We start from the raw sequence: 14,133 nt of genomic DNA, 5'->3' as shown, positions 1-14,133 counted from the left end.
AAGAAAAGATATTGTCTCCTGTCAAGGAAAGTTCTGACTCAGCAGATAGAATGATGTTGAAGGAATAGGAGGTGTCATATACTTAAAAATCACCTCCTGCCTAAGGCTTGTTCTGAAATTAAAGTTGTCTTAGTCATTGTATAATTAAAGCAGTGCATCTCAAAATTAGCTCTAGGGACCACTTGAAGTCCTGAAGACATTTTGGAAGATTTTCAAGGTCAATTACAAAATAATACTAAGATGTTTTAATTCATAATGGGTAAATATGATAGAGATAATCCATTGATACAGAAGTTTTTTGGGTGGTCTTTAATTATTTTAAGATTGTAAAGAAGTTGTTGTTCAGTCATTTTCAGTCATGTCTAATTCTTTGTGACTCCATTTGGGGTTTTCTTGGCAAAGATCCTAGACTAAACTGCTGCTTCCTTCTCCAAGTCATTTTAGAGATGAAGAAACTGAAAAAAAGCAGTGACCTGTGACTAAGTGATTTGCCCAGGGTCATATAGCTAGTAAGTGCCTGAGACCATATTTGAACTTAGGGAAAATGAGTCTTCTTGCCTCCAGGCCCTGGTTGGTTGTTTGTTGTCCTTTGTTCTTGAAGAGGACCAAAATTACATCACTATGGTAAGAGTCAAGTTACAGTATGTCCAACTGTGGCTGATCAGACTAATACAAGACACCAATAGTTCATGTGAACATTTACAGTGGACTCTCTAAATTTGCGCATCTGGTATTTCTTTTGAGCTATGTCAATTCTGTTTTGCTCATTTCTCTGATGAAGGCACACCACAGTGGGGGCCCTGTGCCAGTGTCTCCCATGTCACAATAAATCCCATTGATTTTAAGAGACATCTTGAAATTGTCTTTCTATTTTTTTTCTGGCTTACCATGTGAGTGCCTGCCCTGTGTGAGTTCTTCATAAAATAGTCTTTTTGGCAAGCATACATTTGGCATTTGAACAATGTGGCCAGCCCAGTGGAATTGAGCTCTCTGCAGTAGAGTAGGTAAAAATGGTAAAATGGCGCAGGTGATGTCTTTTGATTCCTGCTTAAGTTGAATTTAAGTGAGGCACAGCTGTAAGAAGTCATCGGCCTCACTCTGTCTTCTAGAGTTATTACAGTACAGCAATAGGACCGAGTCAAGATGACTGATGATGGCTCAAGATGAAGTGAATGACCTTGGCATCTTTAATGTCTAACAAAGTTGTAAGCACTCCACAGCACTTTCTTCAGCTGCCTTCATGGCCACTGAAACAAATTGTTCTCATCCATCCATTCCACCAGGGGAAGTCTTCATATGCTTGGGGCAGACACCCCTCTAACTCACTGATGGATCTGAGACCCTTTCATTACCCTTAACCTGGTTTAGCCTGTCTGCCAGTAGCGTCTACCAGAGGGTGGCCACTGTGCATGCTATAGTTTCTTGGAGCCAGAAGTGAGAGTTAGGTAGATCAGGTGGACACCAAAGGTGTAAAGCAGCCCTGAAAAGGGTTTGGCAACCCTCACACCAGAGGTACTAGTCTTTCCCGAACACTGTGTACACTCCACTCCGGGTCTAGCACTGTACATTCTGCACCACCTAGCTGCCCCTATAAAAAAGTACCGAGACCTAAAGCTCTGAGGAGACAGTGGGAGAAGAACTAGGAGAAATAGGTTCTAATGACCCTCTTGCCATTATTCTGAAACATGACTTGAGGAAAATCTGTGTTTGCCCTCTGGATATCAGTTTGCAGATCTATAATATGAAGATGTTAAATTAAATGATCTCTAAGATCTTTTAAAGTTTAATAGTCTAAGTATGACTGTGTTGGAGAGAAAGAGGAAAGAAAATCTGCCATCTCATCTCTCTCTCCCACTATCAGATTCCTTCGTTTTACTCTGTCATTGATGGAGGGAAGATATCCAGTTGTGGCTGCTAGCCCTGGCAAAGCTAACCCTCAGCCAGCTTTGTCATAGTATGGTCTATACACTTTCCTACTTGTAAACATCTAACTATACTTCAAGATATAGCTCTTAGCCAACCTTTTTGTGATATCCTTCCTTGATAACCCCATGCAAAGATACCTTATCTTTTTTATGTGTACATATGCTCTCCTTCAAATCAATGCCTTGTGTTCCCCATGACACTCAATACAGTCAATGTTTTAAACATAATAGATGTTCAATAAATACTTGGTTTAATTTGATCTGTGAGGCTGAGTTTGGTAGAAGAAACTTAAGCAGGGCAGTGACATGAGTGATAGAAAAGATAAGAACAAGGATGGGTTTCATTTTCTTGAGTTGTGATATTCTTATGGGAGAAGGAAATTAGATTAGAAACCAGAAGAATATTCAAAGGGACCCTCTCCTTTATTCTACATCTTTCTCTAGTTCTTCCATCCTCCATTTACAGATCAATGTGTATGACTAGCCATGACTCATCACTTAACCTTAATCACCATCAAATGAACCAAGGAATACCCATAGTGAATCAAGTTCTGTGACCCTAAGCACGTCACAATGTCTTAGGGCATCAATATTTTCATCTTTAAATGAAGGGGTTAAATTAGAGGAAATCTAAGGTCCCATCCAGCTCTTAAACTATCTCAAGGAACCATAAGGAATACCAGCATAAAAGATATCTTTGATGTTAACTATGCTAATAAGAGGGTAAACCTTCCAAGAAAATCTCAGAGAAGGAAGGATCTTAACAAGCCTTACATTAAATAAGTAGCAGATTTACCTGGCTACTATACTTATTTTATTTAAACATTGTTCTCCTCTGGTCAGATATCATATTAGTTTGTGCAGGTAGTATGACATCCCTTTCACAATTTAAAATACAGTGGATATTTTTCTCTATTTCCTAATACCGTGTTTCCCCGATAATAAGACCTATCCCGAAAATAAGCCCTCCCCTTACTGTGTAAGATTCCTCTAAAATAAGCCCTCCCCCCAAAATAAGCCCTATTGAGATTGCTACTGTAGTGAAGGTGATCCCCTGTGCTACACGCTACATTACGGTACCCTCTGTATGCACCGTTCCCCCCGCCCCCCGTGAAATGCAAGCCGCGCTCCGAGCTGCATCCAATTAGAGCTGCAGCAGTGAGCACGTCATCCTGTTCTTCCCCAGTGATTTGCTTGCTGGCACCATTGAGAGCAGTGCCACGGAGGAGAGCTGAGGCAGGACAACATAAGCCCTCCCCTGAAAATAAGCCCTCTGGTGTTTTTCTTTCCAAAAAAAATAATGACAGTGTCTTATTATCAGGGAAACATGGTACTTCAAGAATCTAGAATTCCATTATCATAGAGAGCCCCTCCACCAATCCAGATTACAACTTTGATATTATCTCATATTTTATCTTCAAGAACTCGAAATATATGCTTTTACTAGTCTGTTGATAAGTTTCTACAAACATAGCTAGCCTAGTCCTCAAGAAACAATGATGCAATGCAGCAAAGATTTACTGACTTTCTATTACTACAGAATGTATTTTTTACTGAGGAGATGTGGTTTGTGTATGTGTGTACTTGGGTACACACATACACATATATATTTCTATATATGTGTATGTACTATAAATGCTTGCTATTATGTCAGTTTACTGAAGATTTGTTTCAGTCAACTTGACATCAGAAAAGCAGAAATGCAAGTGGACTGAAGCTTCGACTAATTGATTAGGTTTTTGTTCATCAAAGTGCTTACTAGAGTTTTGTGTAATTTCTGGGGTTTGAGAAATATATTTTAAATCCTACAATCAAGTCAAGTATTGTAAGATATGTGCCCTACTGAAAAAAAAAACTGTTTTAAATAGTTATCTTGGCAACTTTGTTAAAATTTGCCTAATAGGTAATTTAGCTCAAAAGGCAAGTATTATATTTCAAAGAAGTGGAGTATTTCATTCTATACATCTTCACTGTACAATTTGGCCCTGAAAAAGAACCATCTTTTTCACTACTTTCATCACTCTCTCCAAGGAAATAGGCAGGAAACAAGATTAAGTGACTAGGTATAAGATTTAAACCCATCTCCTCCCTAGAAGCATATATAATGCTATTGTACCCCTGGGCCACCAAGAATACTGCCACTTTGTAAAATGACAGCAATAGCCCTAGGCTTGTTTCCCTGGCAGCAAAAAGTAGACAAGACAGGTATCTACTCACAGTAGTCAGGGAAAACAACAACAACTTAATTAAGAGCTTTACAAAAGGCAAAAGGACTAGTAAATTATAATAATCCTGTTTTCAGTGATCCATGCTAGACAATTACCAAAATAGCTCATTCAACTTGCCTAAAGGCCTTTCTGGTACAGAAAAACTGTCAACATTCTGCATGTTTCATTAACTGCCAGGAGGTTTGAATTTTATAGATTTATTTCCCCAACAGCAAAGATTTATATGAGATTAAAGATAAGTCTAGAGAACATGTAGCTTTTATTCAGTCTAATCACCCCACTCTTTGTTTTCTTTCCCATTTCTTCTTTTAGGACCACCCCAGAAAACAGTGTCACCCAAGCAAGAACATGAAGATAGGAAACAGGATAAAGTCACAGACAAAGGAAGTGAAAGTGGGACTTCCTGTAATGAGCTCTCCACTTCCAGTTGTGATAGCCACTCAGAAGCTAGCACCCCACAAGACAACCCAGCTAATGCCCAGCAGGCAGCAGCCCACCAACCAAATACTTTGACATTGGATCGTCCCTCAAAAAAGGCACCTGTGCAGTGGATGCCACCACCAGACAAACGCAGGAACAGTGAACTCTTTCAGACGCTAATTAGCAAGTCTCGTGAAACAAATCTTTCTAAAAAGAAAGTGTGTGAGAAGTTGAGTGTGGAAGAAGAGATGAAAAAATGCATTCAGGATTTTAAAAAAATCCATATTCCAGATTATTTTCCAGAACGCAAACGGCAGTGGCAATCTGAACTGTTACAGAAGTATGGGTTATAGTAATTGTCTGCTTCACAAAATATTTCAAGTAATATCCAATGTTGATTCAATTACCAATACCTGACTGATGTCCTCCTTATGATCTGTTCTGCAGTTGGTGTGTCCTCGCTGCTCTTCTTTCCGTAAACAGTAGATGGTGGACAGTAACTGGTTTTGTTTTGTTTTTCTAAAAAATGAAAAAAAAAAGACAAATGAAGCAAACAGAAATACAAAATGCAAAATGATGTGTCTGACCTAAAGCAGTTTGTAAGTGTGAAGTGGAAATGTGCATGATCAAGAATCTTGGAATCTTGATTTTTCAAGCTCTAGTCAACTGGACATCTTGTCATTTTGTAGTCCATCAAACACCAGTCATCATATCACCCCATGTTATGTCACCAATAAACATGACTTAATATGGATGAAGCAACATGAAGTATAAAATATTAGAAGATGGTTATAGAACCCAGTCCCCAAACTGTCTCATTGTTAATGCAATAAAGCAAATCTCTCTTTTGCATGAGCACAATGTTTAAATTAAGTCACACACAAAAAAGGCAATACTGGTAGGTTGCTTGGATGAATATTTGTTTCAGGCCAAGCTGATACACTTAAGTTGTGTTGGGGATTGAATTTATGTTGTTCCAGATCTGTGGTTTTCCTGTGTGTATGGTGTTCTCTATGTAAAGATGGTGTAAATATGCCTTATACTGTTTTATTATGGCACCAACATTCATCTATTAGTGCTCGTCAGGATTATTTCTGTGAAATGCAAATGTTGCAGCAGGTTGTGAAAATTGATCTGATGGTACTCTGAAAGTTCCTGTTTATCATGTTAAGTCAACAAAATTGGACAAATGGAAAAAAGATCTTAATGTGTTTATTAAAAAGGAACATGTGATAGAATGATTTGATGTCTATGGCCTCATCTTTATAACCTAAACCAATATGGACAAACGGAGCTAGAACTTTCCATGTCTGGGGCCAGGACCCAGGCAAGCAGCATGAAAAGCACCCTCAAATCAACTTTCATGACAAATTCCGTTGATTATGGTGTGAGGCAGCAATCCTAGGTCATCAGCCTTAATAGGCTACATTGACAAGAGGGAGCTCAGCAGTGGAATTGCAATCAGGGGTGGAGGCAAGAACGATTTGAGAGATTCCTATTTTAATTAATTATAGTTGCCAACTAAGCTTACTCTGCTAAAGGAATGTAACTGCTATGAGCACCACCTAAATGTAAGGTCTTGGGCAGGCCTGCATAACCTGGGGCCCATAGGCTGCAGGTTGTACAGGCCTATCTTAGGGTAAAACCCAAGTTGCTCCAAATATTAGGATTCTGTAGACCCATTCTATTAGAGGTTAATCAGAGGTCAAAATGGAGATTCAGATATAGGCAGACAGCATCTATCATTGATTTAACTAGAATATAGTTCATAATTACAACAAAAGTTGATTGGAAAATGCACTGAAATTTTAATTGATCTGGCAAAAAATATCAAAAGTGGCTGTAGTAAACTTTAGGAATGTCTTTCTTATAAATGAAGAAAGTAGGTGACTCAGTAGATAGAGTGCCGGGCCTGGCATCAGGAAGACCTGAGTTCAAGTCCAGTCTCAGAGATTGACTAGCTGTAGGACTCTGGGCAATTCACTGAACCTCTATTTGCCTTAATCTACTAGGAAAGGAAATGGCAAACTACTCCAGTACCTTTGCCAAGAACACCCCATATGAGGTCACAAAGAATTGTTTACAACAACGACTCTTATAAATCGATAATCTAAAAATCAATTGACAACCAAGAGGTCAGGATGAATAGGCTGTTTCTTTATAGTCGCACAGAAAATAGAACCTCGATTTATCAGTCGCGATTCACACAAATTGCTCTTCTATTCATATTACTACTAAAAATCTTGAAAGAAGTAGGTTAGAGAATAAGTATGGAAGAGTAAGGACATTTTTTTTCAAGAAATATATTAATATCCTGCGTGGGTAGTAGATATAATTTTGAGTGTCAATTGTGATAAGTTACTTTTTCAGAATAATACAATGAAATAGAAAAAGAGAGGTAAATTACATAGCTCACTCAAATGCAGATAGAAAAAAAATCTATAATATCATTTTCAATGTCTATTTTATAATGTCATGCCATTAAAATCATATAATTTTTATATATGGGAGGTATCTGGTCCGATCTAAACCAAATAGAATTCAGGAGGAATAATTTGCCCAAGGTTACACATCAAGAAATTGACAGATCTGGGGATTAAAGCCAGGTCTTTTTGATTCTCATTCCAGTGTTCTCCATGACATTGTTTCTCATCTGATATTCCTTTATATTTGATTCCACAAATTTACTATAGCAGGAAGAGCATAGCCTAAGAAAGCAAGAGATTGTGTTTTTGTGAAAAAGCATTTAAGAATTAGACATTGTTAGACCTTGGAGAAGTTACTGAAAATCCAAACCTTGAGTTACCTTATCATTTCTCATCAATATGAGTAAAAATACTGTCACTGTCAGAAATCTGAAGACTAGAATATATAATATCCTGAGGGTTTTTCTAGCTATCAGATCTATAATTTTATGATATGAAAATCCATATGAAGTAGATTATTTAGGCAAACATATCAACTCCCCATGAATGCAAATCCCCCCTTTTTAACTTGAGATATCAAATTATTTAAATTAGAGGTTGGGGATATGAATTTTCCTAATCTTTCCACCTCATTTCAAGGCTCCTGAAAAAATAAAATTCATGTATTTTGACCCACTTTAAGTAAGAAAACATCATTGGATGTTTTCATAGGATCATAGCTTTAGGGCTGGAAGAGACATCTGAAGTGATTGAGTTCAACCCCCTTGTTTTACAGATGGAGAAACAAAGGTACAGAAAAGTTAGTTGACTTGCCCAGAATCTCACGGCCACTAAGTGTCTCAGTTCTAGTAATCCAAAAGATTTTTTAAAATTTCAATGATGTGGTACTCTCTCTTCCAGGGCATGACATCCATACTTATAAGTATGTATGAAGTTTTATGAGTTTCTAGTATCATGAATGTCTCTACACTCAATTTCCACATGCTATGTCTCAACCTGGTCCTGTATTTCTTAGAAGTTGAAATCAAATGCCAGTAGAGACCACTGACATTTCTCATAATAATAGCATTATTTAAATTTTGTGTGTCTGTGTATAAAAATATTGAATCATAGATTTGGGCTAGGAGACCTTAGAAATTGTGGTTTTACAGATGAGCAAACTGAAGCGCCATAAGATTAAGTGACTTGACCAAGGTCAAAAAGGAGGAAGCAAAACAGGCATTTAGTGATTACCTATCATGTGCCTGACATTGCTCTAAGTACTTTATAAGTGTAATCTTCACACTTGGTCCCAGGGTGTAAATATCAGACCTGTGGTTTGAACCTAGATCCTGATTCCAATTTCAGTGCTCTTTCTAGAACACTATGCTGTTTCTTTTTTTTCTTTTTTTGCTTTTTGGAGAGCAAATTGGGGATAAGTGACTTATCCAAAGTCCCATGGCTAGTTTGTGTGTGTGTGTGTGTGTGTGTGTGATAAGTGTCTGAGACCAGATTTGGACTCAGGTACTTCTGATTCCAGGGCCTGTGCTCTATTCACAGAACCACCTAGCCACCCCCACTATGCTGTTTCTAAAGGTTACTAGGATTTCAAAGAAAACTTTTTAAATTCAATTAGCTTACTATTTTTTTTTACCTCCTTTCCTTGCTATCATTAAAAAAGGAATGAAAACTTAAGAGTAACAGAGTGGTTATCTGTTATTAGTACTTTTTGTGCCCTCTCCTATAATGTCATCAACCTTGTGATCCCTGGGTATGCAAACCCCCTTCCACTGATACTGGTCAGTATTTCTTCTATAATTTATAGTCTTACTTGCCTTGAGGTATTGGAAGGTTAAATTTCTTACTCATGTAGGTATCTAAATAAGTATTATGATAGTATATATGAAAAAGCAAGGGATGGACCTGTCTTCTTAACTTGAAGGCCAGATCTCAATTCACTGCCATTTTTTTCTCACAGTGTCTCTATTAATTGCTTAGTAAATGAATTAAATTAAATTATGTTGGGTTTGTAAATACACAAATAAAATTCAGTGAAATGTCAGTGGTCTCTACTGGCATTTGATTTCAACTTCTAAGAAATACAGGACCAGGTTGAGACATAGCATGTGGAAATTGAGTGTAGAGACATTCATGATACTAGAAACTCATAAAACTTCATACATACTTATAAGTATGGATGTCATGCCCTGGAAGAGAGAGTACCACATCATTGAAATTTTAAAAAATCTTTTGGATTACTAGAACTGAGACACTTAGTGGCCGTGAGATTCTGGGCAAGTCAACTAACTTTTCTGTACCTTTGTTTCTCCATCTGTAAAACAAGGGGGTTGAACTCAATCACTTCAGATGTCTCTTCCAGCCCTAAAGCTATGATCCTATGAAAACATCCAATGAGATAATTGAGGCTAAGAGTAGTTGGAATGGCATAGTGTTAAAGAAAGTGTTTATGAAAGGAGCAGATAATTCAGATGGAAATTTTTTCAGGCCCCACCCACTCTTAGTTATATTGACTTCTTAAATGATTCACAGAGTCCTTGAAATGTGTTACATAGTTCATGTTTTTCAATTCTTGAAGATGTGACTATTTTTTTTTCTTTTTGGAGGGCAATTGGGGTTAAGTGACTTGCCCAAAGTCATATGGTGTGTGTCAAGTGTCTGGGGTCAAATTTGAACTCAGGTCTTCCTGACTCCAGGACCAGTGTTCCAAGACCACTGTGCTACCTAGCTCCCATGAGATGTGACTCTTTTCAAACCTAACATTGCAGATTACTTCAGATATCAGGAGTGCGATAAATAAGACTAACTTTCGATTCCAATTTTATCATTTTTAAATATAACAGAAATGGTGTGTAGGTGATATGTAATAATGTTAACTCCTTCCTACCATCTCACTCATTTTGCTTCTTTGCATTTGGAAAATGAAAGCCCAAAACATTGGAATCAGATACAAAGTCAAATTCTTAGGTGTTCATTGAATTGTTCTCTCACACTCAAAAACGGAAGATGATGCAAAGGAAATTTAAGACAGAAGTTTCCTAAAACAAAAGAAGCTAAAATGTGGCTTGGAAGATTTGTTTTTCAAAGTGAAAAAATTAGGAAATAATAGAATAGTGTATATAATCAAGTGAAAAATCAAACAACTTATTTGGTGTATTTAGTAGAATGAGATTTCAGAGTTAGATTTCTAAGGTCTACCAGCCCAATCCATATGTGAAATGCAATGATCACTGTGGCATTCCTGACAAGTGTCATCTAGCCACCATTTGAAAACACCTAGGATGGGAGCTCACTTACTCTAGGTATAGCACATCTCATCTGTACAATGTTGGGTCCAAAATTGTCCAATCTAAAATAAAAGAAACTGAGACTGAGTTCTGAGTCAATAGTACATTTTTAAGGATCCATGTCCCCCTGTAATGAAGTGGACCTAAGATTTTCCTCACCATCTGAGATACCCCTTGTTCCCAGAGTTTTGCTTTTATAGTACTTGATATCTAGATACACAGAAGAGGCAAAGTAAAATACAGAGTCTCATTGATTGATAGGCCTTACTATTGACCCTACAAGAGGGCCTGAAATGATGTATTAGCATTGATGGTCACAGGATGGGCAAGACAAGGGTCATCTCTGCTAAGTGCCCATAAGATGGTCCATTCCACAAATTGGGCAAGAGACGGTGGTCTGGAGATACAAAAATAAATTGGGAGACTTTCCATATGATGTCAAGAAATTCCACTCTCACTGGGTTTGGTCAATGATTAAGTGAAAGTAGGTGGAGGTCCTCTCACCCACACTGGTTTTGGTCATGCACTCAGCTTTTTGTGGTTAGGCAAGTGAACTTAATAACATGTTCATGAACAGTGAATAAAGATTTGGGGTTTATTATAAGAAAAAAACTCTCTTACCTAATTTCCCCTAAATATACATAAAATGCGTATTAATATATATAATTCTTATATTAATATTAGTTGACTAGACTGACTAAATGTATATTAATAGATAAGCATATCACTATAATCATTACCCCTATGGAATCACGCCAAACTGAATAATACTGATTGGAGTAAAATAGGGGTTTAATTAAAACCATCTATCTCAACAGTATAGTAGAATTTTTTCCTTTCCATCAATTCAAAATCTTCTTCTACACCACTGCCCCCCCATTGCTCCTAGCTTTGCCTTCTGGGGCTGTATAAAATAAGTCTAATTCTTCTTCCTGCTGACAGCACTTCAGAGACTTGAAGGTGGTTACCATGTCCCTTAAGTCTTTTCTCATCAAGACTATATATCCTTAGGTGCTTCAAGCTATTGTTTCCAGCCCCCCACCATCTGAATCACTCTTCTCTAGCTGCTCCCCTGCTTGTCAATGTTTGTCCTTAAATGTGTTACCTGAGACTGGAAACACAACTGTGGATGGGCAATGAAGGTACTTTTATGTGACTGACTTGTTTTAAATAGCAATAGCATCTGTACGACACTGCACCAGTTACTACTTAACATGTCCCTCATCATTCTGGGCACAGAAGAAATCAAACATCTGATGAGTGATTGAGTGATGATTTTAGCTTTGGAAACAATGCATTTTAAACCATCAAAATTTTTTTTTGTAGGAGAATGATTTTGCTTTTAAAAATAATTGTTTATTGTATCTTCCTGAGGGGATTTGGGGCCCAATTTCTTTAAAGGTCTTTTCCCTTCCCAATCTGTAAGGTAAGAGAGAGAGAGAGGGAGGGAGGGGGAGGGAGGGAGAGAGAGGGAGAGAGAGAGAGAGAGAGAGAGAGAGAGAGAGAGAGAGAGACAGACAGACAGACAGACAGACAGACAGACAGACAGACAGAGACAGAGAGAGAGACAGAGAGACAGAGAGTATTCTCCATTTAATTGAAGTAAAAATACCAGTGTACATAATGTGGAACACTCATTTTATGAAAAATATCTATTAAAACATTTAATTTAAAAGACTTTAATAAGTATCATTTTAATTATGGACTTAAATTTAACTAAAAGCTATGACTTTATTAAAATATTGAAATTTTAGAAAATAAAAAGGGGACCACTGTTGGAGGTATTATATGTATGTTGCTTTTTAACTTATGATTTAGCTCTATGTAAATAAGAAATCCTTAGCGAAATGAAATATGAAAAGAAAACTCAATTAAATTGGTATCTAGGAGATTTAAATTCTAGTCCTAACCTTGTCACTAACTGGCCATGTGACACTGGTTCACCTTTGGGTCTCAGTTTCCTCATCTTTAAGAGGGCAGGAATGTTGGTATTATAAAAGGGACTGAATGATAGCTCCCCCAAATCTAAAAACTATCCTACCTTATTCATTACATTAGAATGCATACTCCTTATAAGAAGGAATTGTTTCATTTTTTGCACACTTACTAGCTATGTGACCCTGGGGAAACTAATTTAACATCTCTCAAAAAAAGGGTGGGTGGGTGGCTAGGTGGTGCAGTGAATAGAGCACCGTCCCTGGAGTCAGGAGGACCTGAGTTCAAATTGGAGCTCAGACACTTAACACTTACTAGCTGTGTGGCCTTGGGAAAGTCACTTAACCCCAATTGCCCAGCCTTCCCTGCTTCAAAAAGCAAAACAAACAAACAAAAAAACCCAAGAGATAAGAGAAATGTTTTTCAAACTTTCAAGTGCTATCTAAATGCTTACTAATATTATTGATTTTGTTGTTATTCTAGAACTAGTACCTAGCACAGTGCCAGGCATTTCACAGGTTCTTTATAAATACTTTTTGATTGACTGAGTGAATCAAAGGCACCATGCTATCTTTTGTTCAGTAAACTGATTGAGTGAAGCAAAGAGTAACAGAAAAAAGCGAGGAAAGGTTTTTCTTCTAATTTCTTCTTAAAGTTTGGAATATGCTTATTCAACTAACATGAAAAGAGAAATTTGTATGAAAATGGGCATGTGATGGACATGAAGGCAGTCACTAAACTCTCTCATCTATTTATTTAGTTAAGTGAGATGCTATGCACTTCAGATTTCATCGGCATGAGCTGCATGTTGCTATGGAAGGTATGTCCACTGATTGGCAACTCATCTATAAATTATGGACTTAGTGAATTTTCTGGGCACTCTTTGGTTAAGTTACTTACCCATGATTACACAGTTAGTTTGTACCAGAGGAAGAATTTGAGCCTCAGACTTTCTGACTTCGTGCCAAGTCCCCTCACCATTAAAGCCACACTACCTGTCTCATTATTGACTTCTCTGAGAAGTTCACTATTTCCCTAGAGCAATGTCCTTCTCCTTTACTGGTCTGAAAGAATTAATATCTTTCCCAAACTTTGGCATTTGCTGGCCTCACTGAATATGGACCCTTCCCCTTCAATACACACCTCAGAATGTCATTAACTTCTTTCCCCCACAAAACTCACAGCCTATACATTATGATCTTTGCTGTTGCAATGCTCACTTTAAATAGTCTGTTTCTCTTGTAACTAATTCATTATTACAAATGTCTTTCTTCCTCAAAAGATTGTACTTTGTTAAGAGAACATCTAACCAACCCACCCTTTTGAGAGAGTAAGACATACAGACAGACGTATATATATATATAGGTATGCATAGTGATTACTCAGTTTTAGGACTTGAATTTCAGCTAAACAATTGTGAACAGCAGGAAAGAAATTGTGAAGAATTCCTAGATACAGAAGGATGTTAAAGAAAGAATCACAATAAAGAGAGACCAGTAAGATGGGAGTGAAACGATTTTCTTCACTGTACTTTTTTCCCTTAGCAAATTATGCTAACCAGACACCGCAGAATATCAAAGCATCATAGAGCTAGATCTGGAAAGGCCATTTAAGGAAACTGAAGCCATGCACAGCTAAATAGTTTCCCTAGAGTCACAAGAGTCCTAAGGTTTAGAGGCATTATTAAAACTCAAGTTGCTTGACTCCAAGTTTGTTGGTCTTTCCACTGGACCGTGCTGGCTCCTGTTGATGAACCTCAGTGGATTGTAACAGATAGTCAAATAACTTAAGTCTGCTGTATGTATTTTCTACTAAAGGGGACTCTTTGTTTTCTTTGGACTTTTTTTTTATTTGCAGGTTGTTTGAGAATTGATGCAAATTTTAGAATCATGGAGCTGAAAAGCATCTACTGAGG

The 14,133-nt window shown here is 37.4% G+C and overlaps 1 protein-coding gene across 2 annotated transcripts in view; it reads left to right on the top strand.

The window, feature by feature from the left end:
• The window catches only part of KCTD8 (potassium channel tetramerization domain containing 8), a 314,322-nt gene extending 308,508 nt beyond the window's left edge, over positions 1–5,814 (top strand). The window contains exon 2 of one of the 2 annotated variants that reach the window (XM_069105162.1): positions 4,466–5,814. In XM_069105162.1, coding sequence (XP_068961263.1) covers positions 4,466–4,926 — 461 coding nt within the window. In that variant the 3' untranslated portion in view covers positions 4,927–5,814. The remainder of the gene's footprint in view (positions 1–4,465) is intronic. The other variant, XM_069105163.1, reaches the window with a different exon arrangement.
• Positions 5,815–14,133: the final 8,319 nt, after the last annotated feature.

This window comes from Petaurus breviceps, unplaced genomic scaffold (assembly GCF_028583685.1).
Source record: "Petaurus breviceps papuanus isolate PSGF00001 unplaced genomic scaffold, PetGlider_PUasm1.0 76, whole genome shotgun sequence".
NCBI classification, from domain to species: domain Eukaryota; kingdom Metazoa; phylum Chordata; class Mammalia; order Diprotodontia; family Petauridae; genus Petaurus; species Petaurus breviceps.
Note: the sequence above shows the minus strand (reverse complement) of the source record. Positions and strands in the feature narration are given on the sequence as shown.